The following is a 12,476-nucleotide window of genomic DNA, read 5'->3' on the forward strand; positions in this document are numbered from 1 at the left end:
GATAATTTGGTATTATGAATTATCTAAATAAAAATCAAAAGTAAATCACTAGAAGATAGTAAAAACAGCCCCCCCATCGAAAACTTTTCTGTGTGTATTACTCAATATAAATCAACATGAAAGAATTAAATCATTGCTAATTTATTTGCCAAAAAAAGTAATACTTTATTATTGCACTTAAATAATTTGAAGCACTTCATAGTGATATCTCTTTTTGCTAACACTTATCCAATGGTATATTTATCAGTTGTCACATCGAGGCCCTGCCAAGAGAGATTTTTAAACATTTATGAAGAAACACCTTCCACATTCAGAATGAGATTGCACTTAATATCTTCAAAGAATCTGAAATCGTTCATTATATGTTTATTGACTGCTAGAAGATGCTCCAGCCAGATAATGACCTTGTGTCAAAATAAGGGCAATGTAGTCATGCAGGCCACCTCACACGGACAGCAACACTCAGAACATATAAAAGCAAAATTATTTGCCTAAGCGGAAGTAAAGAGACGAGTTGTTTTTATTTTTCTTTGAAATTTTAGTGACTTGTAATTTAACTTCTTGAGTTAATACACAGCTATTAAAAAGCAGCCCTTATTATCGATACCTTTAGTCACAGCTACTACCCAGGTTCTCTCAATATAAGCGCCAGAGTTATGCGACATGGAAAATACCCGATTAGGTTTTCCTAAACCGATTTAGCTTGCCCAGCTCGTGAATATTTTGGCAATAAATATATTCGCTCTTGAGCATGTGAGAGAAAAAATTATCCCTTTAATTAGCAGTAAAACCAGTCTAGAAATGAGCCATCTGGCTTATCTCTGAGACACTCGGAGATTGTTATCATGTCATCGGAAATTTTTTTTTAAATTATCAGGCAGAAATTGCTGACCTCAGAGTACAAACTCGACTCAGCCCGAAAAGGAACAGAACCTGCTTCTCGAAAGTACGTGAGTCGATTCTAAGTCCAAATCATCAAGTTGTTCTCGTGGCTACCCACTTTCCAGGTTGCGGGAAGCGCGAGCAAGCTGAGCTCCTCTTTCAGAGACAGAAGATGTGGGGAGGAAGGAAGCCACGTCACCGCCAGGGGCTGACGTCACCGCCAGGGGCTGACGTCACCACCAGCGCAGTGGCAGCACCGCGCAGACGGCTGTGGCCGACGCACTCGAACGGTGAGGCTTTGGCCCCTGACTCGTGGACGGCTCTTCTGGACTCGCGTCCTTCAACGAATATATAGAGTGAGCATGCACGGCGCACGGAATGTGTCACTAGAAACAGAAAGGCTGTTTGTTCGTTTGTAAGTTTAGAGTCTGGCGAGGAGACGTATGCAGAAAAAAAAACGTTTTACCGCAACCTGGTCAATGCAATAACAGCAGTATGTATCAGACGGCTGCTAGAGTAGACCGAGTTCTCAAAATTGTAGATTCTGGCTTATTCGTGAGCCCTGGGATCAATATAGTCACAATCAGCTTTTTTTTTTTAATGCAATAGAATAGAAAACACCAAAATGCACTTCATGAAATCAAACACGGTTTTAAACTTCTGATCCGACTTTACATAGGTATAGATTTAGATATCTGGGTCACGAGGTAAAACATACTTCCTACTGGGTGTGGGCGAAAAACTCGGAAAGCCACGAGTGGATGGAATTTGCCTGAATGAGCCGGGGCCAGCTCCGCTGAGGCTGACCCTGCCTGAGAAAGCGTGCTGGGTCGGCCTGGGGGGCTTCAGGACACAGCAGACGGAGCATGTGCCGGCGGAGGCCACTGACACGTGGTTAGGGCCGCATTTTCAAATAGTATTTTGGATATCCCGGATAAAATGAAATGTATTATTAAAGTCAATATCGCCTTTTTACTTTTAACGTGGCTACTAGAATATATAAAGCTGTGTGTGTGTGTGTGTGTGTGTGTGTGTGTGTGTGTGTGTGTGTACACACGCGCGCGCACACACACACACGCGTTAAAATGTGAGGGGCGGCGACAGGCCGGTCAGAGCAGCAGGCTGGAGGGGACCAGGAACGGACCGGGACGGGCCGTGGGGCCTGACCACGCGCGCGGGACGAGGACGGAGCCGCCGCGCGCCCAGGACGCGCCCGCTCCCGCGCTGGCCCGGCTGCTGCTCCCGCGCTGGGCGTCCGCAGGGCCCGCCGGCTCGCCGGGCTGGGAGACAGACGTGGAGGCCGTGGCCACCGCGGACACGGCAAGCGGAGGAGGAGGAACGGCTCTGCTATCTTAGGACTAACGCACCGAGAACGAGATGGCCGCGGGGCGTGCGGGATGGCAAGGGACCGAGGTCAGCGAGTGAAGAGCAAGAGGAAGGGCTCCGGCTGGAGGCGCTGTGACCGCTTGGGGAGGCTCTGCGGTGACAAGGGCCAGGGGGCCCAGAAAGAGCGACACAACCGAAAAAACACCGGACATGCGGCTGTCCTCGCCCTTCTCTGCTCCAACGCCTCCACCTTCGGCCGAGCAGGTCGGTGGGACCGGGACTCACCGCAGTAAGAAGCACGGCGAGGCCTTCGAACCCAGCCTCACGGGCCGCCCGCCGGCACTGGACACCGAGCTTTCCCAAGCGCCTGCCCATGCAGCACGACCCTCTGCGTCGTGTCACCTGTCGGGAAGTCTTCCCTGACCCATCCAGTTAGATGTAAGCATCAGCGCCGCACCTGTGCTCACGGGCCTCACGCATATTCCTCCCCGGCTCTTCACTGTAGAGATTCCATCACATGTCCCTAGGGAACCGGACAGAGGCGGCTACGTCCAGCCTCGAGCCCCGGGCTTGAGCGCGCCGCCGAGGCCGCTCCCAGCTCCGGCGCACGGCGCCCCTCCCGCCCCCGAACCCCGCAGCACTCTGTGGGGCAGCGACCGGGCGGGCAGCAGTCCATCGGCACCGCCCCCTCGGTTTCTGGAAGAAGAACGAAGGCAGGCTGCCCAGAAGGCGTTCCGTCAGGAATAAACCACCTGACTGCCCAGCCCGGGACGACCCAACGCTCGGCCTTTGACGCCTCGGCCAGTCGCGGCTCCGTTTGGCCCGGAGTTAGGGGAACTCTGATCACCGGGCTGGAGGGAGGATCCGGACGGTGAAAATGAGTCACGAGGCTGTCAGTGGGACTAAGGCCAGAAAGAAAGCCAGCAGTTGGGGTTGTTGTCCCCCTGCACTTCGGAGAGAATATTTACACATGTATTTTTAGACGGGCGAAAGTGAGAGGAAGTACAGAGATAGTGCGTCATAAAACCCGAATCTCTACCTCGATTATGAATAATGGCAAAGCCCTCATGCAGGGCCTCTCAGCACACAAGCGTGCCAAACACGTGCGCTTCACGCCTGAAGAAATGCGGCCTTAGATAAATCGGGTGAGCCCTGTAAGGCCTCATTCATCGACAAATATTAAACCAACGCCTGCTGTACACATTGCACTGGGACTGAGGCGGCCCTGCCTTTGTGGAGCTTTTTCTTATGGAGAGACAGATAATAAAACAAAATAAAGAAATGAAATGTATAACATGTCAAGTGTTGCTAACGGGAAAATAAGATGGGGTGGGCGGGAGGTAGGAGTTTCGAATAAGATGGCCGAAGAAAGCCTCGATGACAAGGCGGCATTTAAGCAGGGACCTGAATGGGGAGGAAGAGAACCAAGGGGTCGGTGTCCCGACCTGAACTGAAACCCAAATCTTGGATTTCCGCCGTTTATGCTCTGTCAAATACAGCAGTTTGCGTCTAAAAGAGGACGTTGACATTCGGGAAAGTGGCAGGGGAAGCGGTGCCTTGTTCCGGGCCTTTCAGGCACATTAGAAAAATCGTTCCAAAAACTCCTGATCAGGGCACAGGGCACCACCCCTGGCCTGAGTGGACCCTGACCGAACACCAGACACTCGAAAAAGATGCCAAAGAGCCATCTGCATCCCCAGCATCAGCAGCCCATCTGCAGACAGTAAAACCATAAAGTGGTAATGCGAGAAGCTTGATCTTCCCAACGGTGTTTTTAAAAGCACATGTCCTGAGTGGTCTGTAATGGCTTCTGTCATACAAGTCATTCGGCTCCACTGTGAGTTACTTGGCCGTCTCAAGATGGAAAACGAGCCCCAATGAGAAGAGCTTATCAGGAGGAAGGAAAGGCACACGTGTCCGGTCCCACACCCAGGTCAGTGTCTTCGTCTAAGACATGCTTTACCTTTTCCGGTGAAGCATTTGCACAGTTCAATTATTTACCCCCTGCCAATCAGAAGTAAGATGTGGTGCAGAAAGGTGGGGTAAAGAAGGAGGCTCAAGCGAGCAGCTGTTCCACATGATCACTGAGTAACCTGATGTCACCATGTCTGCAAAAAACGCTTCTTCTCTGCATAAATGACATCTCCATGAGACCTGCTTTTTCCATTGCCTAGCTTGCTCCAGTCCTTAATGACACTTCTCTCTTTAAACTCACATACTCACTCACTTAACAAACGTGAGCTGAAGATCTACAATGAGCCAAGTACTTTGACTGGTTCACCATTTAAAAATGATGTGTGTGTGAATACACACACACATACACAAAAACACACACTAATTACAAACAACGTCCTCTGTGACCGCCATTTGGGAATATTTCGAAGCATGTCAACTATTTAAATTCGAGGGTGAACTCATGTGTATTTGTGAGTTGGTATCTGAGAGACAGGGGCAGAAAGAAGGGGAAACAGGATAAGAAGCAACTAAGTTACATTAGACAAGGACAGGAGAAATAAAAGACTCATGAGAACAAGAGAATGTTTACAGGAAAAGAATGGAGCGAGCCTTCACTCACTGCTCTTCCCCGCACAGTCACCCACAGCTCTTCGACTGCTCTGGCCACATCCTGTGTGCTCCGCGTGACTCACGAGCGATTTACAATCAAGGTCTACCTTTGAAGCTATTGGCAAAAATATCTCTGCCATAAACTCTTAGCTGACAAGTAATTATATTTTATCCTTCAAAAGAAAATTAGGCATACGGCAACCACACAAAAAAGAAAACTAATCCTCCAGACACAAAAAAAAGCAGAGAAAGAGACTTAACCAAGTAACACCTTAAGTTTGTCTTAGCATCCATTCATTTTAAATTTGACTTTGCTTTTTATATCACAAAGCTCTTATTCAAAAATAGAAGAAGAATCCCTACATCCATATGTTGTCCTGCAAAAAAGAAAAAAAAAAAATCTCTGTCATTCGTAGTTCTTGTTCAGACACTATGGAATAAAAGAACTGCTTTCAGAAATGATGAGGTTCCTGCTGATAACATTTACCCACAGGACCGGAGGCTTCTTTATGACATAAAGCGCAGAGCCCTCCGAGGACAGTTACAGACGCGATGGCTCAGAAAAGGCTTTTGCCTTTGGCTCATTTCCTCTGACCACCATGCCTCCATTCTCAATGATAACCTCTCGGAGCTACAGAGCCTTTAACACGAGCTTTTAAATGACTTGTCCATGGCATCATCACAAAATAAGAACACTTTGTTGCTTGAAAATAAAAAGCACAAAATTACTGGACTCAATAACTGTTCTCATTATTGCAAAGCAATAAACAAGGCTCAACAAAAATTGTTTTGGCTAATAGCTAACGCTTATTGAGCTGCCAAGAAATAAATCCAAAAGAAACCCAGGAAGGAGCTGCCTTAACGATATAGATGGCTTCTTGTTCGGAAACTATCTTTAATATCAGAAACAGCCAGCACACATCCCAGCGCTATTATTACCGCCTGTAATAGGATCTCAAGCTAAGCACTAAAATCCTGTCATTCAAACCTTAGAACAATAATTTTCAAAAAACTAAAATACTAGAGAATTCAATTTTAACTTAGTAATTTCGCGTTTTATAGAATCCATACCAACTGCTCAGCAGAAACACTTTCGATCGGAACAGCACTGTCCACCTTGAGGAGGTAATGGCAGAGCTGGGGACCGTGAGGAGCACCAAGGTCCCTCCCTGTTTGAGGCCGAGGAAATGGCGAGCGAGGCCGAGACCGAGTATTCAGTGAGCGGGTTGGAGCTGGTGGGCCGAGCGAAGGCGGTGACCCTCATAGCCAACAGCGTGGGTACGTACACAGGGAACTGAGCGAACAAGGGGGCAGATTAAGGATAATGGAAGCCAAGGTTTTCCGTGTTGAAAAGAAACTGTAAGTATAGTGTGGGGATGAAAGACTATGGCCTGCTGTTTGGGGCTGGAACTGGACATGTCCACGTGAATGTATTAGATAGAAAGATCAATCGATAGAGAGATACATACGTACATACCAATCATGTGTGTGTATGGTGAACACATATGTCCATACAAGCCTGTATTTCCTAGATTTATTCACTACAAAGACGGAGAAGCAAAGCTGTCCCAAGAGCGATGTGCACCTCTGGGCACCAGATCTTAGTTTCCAAACGTCCTTCTCCTCTAAAAGGAACCAGATATCCTTAGCAGCTCCAAGGCTGGGGCAGAAACGTGTCAGATAAGCCCAGAGCATCGTTTAGCATACCGAACTAGAACAGCATCGCTTCTCTGGCAATTCTGCCCAAAACACACCATCCGAACCTACTCACGAAGAAACATCGGACAGACCCAAAGAGAGAAGCACCATTCGGCCATACTCCTCAAAAATGTCCAGATCGTGAAAGACAAGGCAAAACTAAGGAACGATTCCGACTGATGACCTAAGAGCCAGGCGAACTAAGCGAAGCCATCACCCTGGATTCTGGACCTGTAACAAACGCCACTGGGAGCTGAGGGATTATGAATGGGATCTGTGGGTTAGAAGGAAATATGTTACCAACGTGAATCTCCTATTTAGGTGGTTATGCTGAGGCTACGTGGGGACATGTCCTCATCTAGGAAATGCTAACGTACTAAGGAAGCACTGAAGTATCATGTCTGTACCTTTTAATCTTAAGCCTCCCCTCCCCAAAAATCTTCAAAATAACCGTAGTGTGTGGGAATAAAGGGACAGCAGGATGAGAGGGAGGGAGGACACGATTAGAAAATTGTATGAAAATGTTAATAGGGAAATCTGAGTGATGAAGATGTGAGTTCTTTGTGCTGTTCTTGGAATGTTGTATAAGTTTGAAATCACTGTAAAATAAGTTTTAAAAAAAGAAATGTCTGGTCATAAATGTTCACATTCTATTAAGAAAAACTTTAACTTTCTATGAAGGACTATGAATTTTTCCAAAAAGAAAAAAAAAAGAAAGAAAAAGAGAAAGTCTGCTGTGGCTAGAGACAACGTATAGCCTGCATTAATATGTCTAAAAACTGTAAACTGTTCATTCTTACGAAACACTTGGCTGGTTAAAGGTGACATACATTGGCAATTCTAACTATTATAAGAACATAATCGCAAAAAATTCCTGATATTCGTGAAAGAAGAACCGTGCAGACGAAGAGATGGGCCCCCACATCCCACGTCAAGGACAGGCTCGCTCGCCACCCTCCTGCAGCGACATCCACATCTCCTCAGATGCAGAGGGCAGCACCTTCCACCCCACCCCCAGCAGGGAGCAGGGGCGACAGGGGACGCTGCCTCCAGGGCCCCCTCTGGGTTGGCTGGGGCTTCGTCAGGCCCGCTTGGCAGGTGAGCTTCCTCCTCTGCCTCGCCCTCTACCTTTCCCTCCCTTTCCCAGAGGCGGGTCCTGTCACGCACCTGTGTCCCAAACGCCATCTCAGTGGTCACTTCCGGGGAACCGACCTACAACAAGTCCCTCCTTTGGTATTTAATAAAACATAGCTTGAGCTGGGCGCATTGTATAGTTTTGTCTTGTGAGCTGGTAATGTTACTTCTGACTCACAAGACAGTTGTAAATTTTAAGGTGAAATCTGCCTCTAACGCTCATCCATTCACCTCTTGCCCTGTGACAGAAGAATTGTGCCTTCCCCTTTCCAGGTTAGCCAAATACAAAAGAGAAGCATTGTTTAAACAACAAATTTCCCTCTTATGGCCCATTAGCTCCTGCTGCTTATTCCTGTAATAAAACTGAAATATAACAAAATGATCTCAATAGCAATAGAGAAAAATCTAGTAAACGTGAATTTCTGACTTAGCAACAGAACCAAACAAGGGAAGAGTATGGGACTGCAGTAGAACTAAATTTCAATTTCTGTGTGTGTATTTTTAGGATCACATCTTAAAACAAAAACACACAGACAAATGTATATGCACAGAGCTACGAGGAGTAATACTCTAATTAGGGGATAAGTTTAAAAAACAGATCTCCATTATCAATTTGGAACATCACTTCTTACCATTATTACCAAAATAAATTCAACTATCATAAAAACAATTCTGATTACAAATTTGAGGCTTCTTACAACTTTTATTTGAAAGGCGGTTGCTTGGTTCCCACACTTATTATCAGTTGTTCTTGCTGTAATTGTACCAGTTAATTGTTCACAAGCTGATGAAATATAAGTACAAAAAAGGGAAGAAGTATTATATCTAAAAAAAAAAAAAAAAGGTCCCATGCATTACAAAGACTCGATGAAGATGAATCACTAAAAGCATAAACAAATTGGGTATGAACAAGGCTAGACTGTAGACAATTAGGGGAAAAAATTATTCAAATCTAGAAGGGTTCTACATTCATACTGCTTTGTATCTTAGATCTTTCCTCTTTTTGATAAACCAAACTAATAAATTGTAGATAATGCATTGTGCCTGTGCTTTATACAAGGGCGATTATGCAAAACCCCAAACGTGGTAAAGGGAAACGCTTCAGGCTTCAGACTTACAACAAACAATGGCAAATACATAAACAGTAAGTGAAATAAGGCTGAGCCCGAGGGAGCCTGGGTAGGGCCCTTTAACCATGGCAACGTGACCACGCCAGTCCTTCACCTGCCTCCACCCTGCGTGGGACCCCTGCCCTCTGTTCCTACCGACGAGGGACCACACCGAGCACTGCCCCCTCGCCCCTGCCCTGTGACAGGCACTGCCTCGGTCTTCAGGCTAATTTTTCCTGGTTGGCAGTGAAGGCTCAGAAAGCGATTTTCCCCTGCTGGTTTCGCCATTCTCTCCTTCTCTTCACATACAGGACCTTGATGACCAGCTCGATTTCACTCGTACCCAGCGTCTCACATCTGCAGGCTGCATCCTCCCTCTGGCCATGTTAGCCGAGGTGGGCGTCCACCAGAACTCAGGCCCCACAATCGCACGGGCACTTACTCGCTCGTTTCTAATCCTCGACGCGCCCTTGTCAACAGATGCATCGGCCAACCAGGAAAAGGCTGAGCTGGACAGTCAAGACCCTTCTTCCTCTTCTAGACACGTTAATGGTCACTGTTCCTTGCTTGCTGGAAATATGCAAAAACTACCACAAACAGAATTTTCTGTCATGGGCACGGCATTCGCAGACTTGGGTCCTCAGCACCGGATCTGGCTGCTTTTATTCTAACGCCCTAACTTCCTTAGCTCTCACTGACCTCACTGGCCCTTGACCTATCATAACCTTACCTCCCTCGTTGAATTTTTTAGCCTTTGCTTCAGAGCTTCTAATTATGCGTGAATGGTTTTTACTCACACCACTTCTCACACCAAATGAGAGGTGTTTTACCTCCTCATACCAACCAACTCTAACACCAACTGGATGTCCTACAGTTCGATTCAGTTCTGACACTAAGTCCCCAGAGTCAGCAGCAGACTACAAGTTTCAGGGCTCAGCCCCACAGAACTCTCCTCACTTCCAAGGCCAGTCACAAGTAACAGGTCCCCAGGTTACCTACACTTCTGCTCGACTTGACTACAAAGTCAGGAGGTTCCCACGATTGACTTTTCCATAAGAGTCAATAATTTGTCAGAACATCTCGCAAAACTCTGGGTAACATTTTATTTATTTACTATTACTGGTTTACTAAAAAAATGGTTCAAATGAAGAGCCAGATGAAGAAGTAAAAGAGTAGGTCCAGAAGGGTCCCCAGCACAGGAGTCATGTCCCCATGGAATTGGGTGCGCTCACCAACTCTGAAGCTCTCTGAACCCGGCACGTAGGTGGTTTTATGGGATCTCATTACACTGGCATGATTGATTAAACCACTGGCCCTTGGTGATTTACTGGCTCTCCAGCCCTCCCCTCTGGGGGTGGGGCTGAAAGTTCCTTCCAGGCAGGGCTCAGTGTTCTGCTGACCAGCCCCCATCCTAAAGCTATCTAGGGCCCCAACAAGAGTCATCTCGTTAGAACGAAAGATGCTCATAGCACTCAGAGCATTCCAAGGGTTTTAGACGCTCTGTGCCAGCAATTGGAGACAAAGACCAAATATCTCTCTGTGATACCACGATGCATTAACTCTTTCATCCTTTTTCCCACTTTTCCATAGACAACCGTACAAGCAACAGCTCTGCAGCTGCTCCCCTCACGGCACCTCTCATGAGAAGCTCCTCCCCTTTCTCCTTCCCTTACCTCTTCTGTCTCCGACTCTGTACCAAATAATGGGTGGGATTTAGGTCATTACGTATGTTCGACTGGACTTACTGTGTGGTCCGCTCTGCTCAGGGAGGATACGCAGTCTAATCTCTGCACACTGGCGAGCACTGTTTAATTTTGCTCCTGACGTTTATGTAGGAGAGAATGGCTCACAGGTTCAGGGTCTCCAGAAAAAAACATTCCCTTAGGAACAACATATCTATTTCTCAATGTTCACTTCCTGTTTCACTTTTAAAATCCTCCCCATCATCATTCCTCACTGCCAAAAGGACAACTTTGCAATCTAATGTCTAAAACTAGCAGAATTAAAGCTTAGCCTCTGCTTACATAAAAAGCGATCCCCACCTAAAGAGAGGCAGACCCCGCTAATCTTTCCTTCTGATTCTCTTCACATAAATCTTTCCTTCTGATTCTCTTCACACTATATGCATATCCTCTTCCGGAAAAGGACAGATCCAAAGACAGCCAAGAGAAGCAAAACAGACACTAAACACCATTTTGAATTAAAGGCCTGTCTTTTCTTACCATGTTCTCACATTTCAAAAATTTCTCCTTTCAGCGATAACCTTCTTGAGAACCGACCATCAAGATAGGAAGCAGCTACTGATTAGTCTCTAATCAACTCTCAAATCCACCAACCACCGTATTTCATTTATTAGGATACAACTTTTTAAAGATTTCGTCATCTCTGGAATCGGAATGTACCTTACAGTCAATGAAAGCATACGTAGTTGAAGTGACAGTATTTTTTCGATCTTAGTGGTACATAAAGTAAGGATGCATCTTAGATTTGATCAAATATAAGTTCCTCTCCTCATCGCCACTGGTTGATCACCAGAGATGATCCATGGAAAGCTCTGGAGGTGGCACAGAGTAAGTGCTCAATAAAGTTTATTTGCTGCTGCTGTCAACATCTTATCACCATCATCTTCATTATCTATCATGTTTCTAAACAAGTAACAGACGTTTCGGGAATAAAGATAAATAAAGCTAGAGTTCTAATGCATTCTCCTTATTCTTTTTTTCTCTGGCTGCCTTTTGTTTATTTGTTTCTGTTCTGTGTTTGTTTATTTGTTTCCACTTGTCTCTGTGTGAGGGGGCAGTAAAAAATCTGATGAAATTGCTAAAGGCTGTGGTAAATGACTTAGCTCAGAGTATGGAAGAAGCTCAGTGGGGTAGAAACTTTCCATATTAAAGCATTTAAACATCAGATCCTATCACTAGTTACCAAACCGAAAAACTAGGAATCTCACTGGATAACAGACTATAAGACAATTCCACGGCTAGGAGTCTTTGAAAATAGATCTAATCAATCATCTTTTTTTTTTCCCCAACTAAAAGTACCAAGGCATATTTTCAAAAGATATAAACTATTTTTCTTCCACATCACTCTTTTACCATTTTTTTCTATGTCGATAAACAGTAACCTGAAATGTATTTCTGCTTCGATTAGAATGCTATCAATTAAAAACTGTGTCCCAATTTTGTTCACATAACCAAATATTACTACTTATATTCAGTTTTACTTTATACTATCCCATAGTCATTTTGATAGAATTATTTTACTTTTCATCAATGAATGTGCTACTCTAAGAAATATCCATATTTTACCGAAAAAATACAATATAGCTACGATATTGCTAAAAGTGAAAAATAATGCAAACCACTATAACTTTTTGGTATTTTGGTATTATATATGAAAATGTTTATTCTCCCATTGATAGTTTTGCCTTTCTCCTATTTAAAATAACTTAATCAAAAGCAGAGTATATTTTCACCTCTGGTAAACCAAAAATATATAACTATGGTGACATTATTCTGTAGCATCCTCAAGTGAAAATTAATATATATTGATTTAATTCGAACCGTCATTTGAACAGTGTTCAGTAATTCAACAAACTTATTTAAACTATAATTCTAATTATTTAATTTTGATATATCATATTGCCCTAGGAATAGAGAAATACATTTGGCTAATTATTTGTAGAAACACACTATGATCATAATTCAATATATACTGATAGTCTGTAATTCTTAATTTTTTCTCACTAAAATGTATGAGACT

General features: G+C 44.8%; 1 protein-coding gene across 11 annotated transcripts in view; it reads right to left on the bottom strand.

Annotated features, from left to right (window-relative positions):
- The window catches only part of IMMP2L (inner mitochondrial membrane peptidase subunit 2), a 690,748-nt gene that overhangs the window by 537,956 nt on the left and 140,316 nt on the right, over nucleotides 1-12,476 (bottom strand). Inside the window, exon 5 of one of the 11 annotated variants that reach the window (XM_023537466.1) lies at nucleotides 8,990-9,284. The exons of the other annotated variants lie outside the window; for them this stretch is intronic. Coding sequence (XP_023393234.1) covers nucleotides 9,188-9,284 — 97 coding nt within the window. The 3' untranslated portion in view covers nucleotides 8,990-9,187. Of the gene's footprint in view, nucleotides 1-8,989; nucleotides 9,285-12,476 lie in introns of those variants that run through there. 11 annotated transcript variants of the gene reach the window in all.

This window comes from Pteropus vampyrus, unplaced genomic scaffold, assembly GCF_000151845.1.
Source record: "Pteropus vampyrus isolate Shadow unplaced genomic scaffold, Pvam_2.0 Scaffold192, whole genome shotgun sequence".
Classification (NCBI taxonomy): Eukaryota; Metazoa; Chordata; class Mammalia; order Chiroptera; family Pteropodidae; genus Pteropus; species Pteropus vampyrus.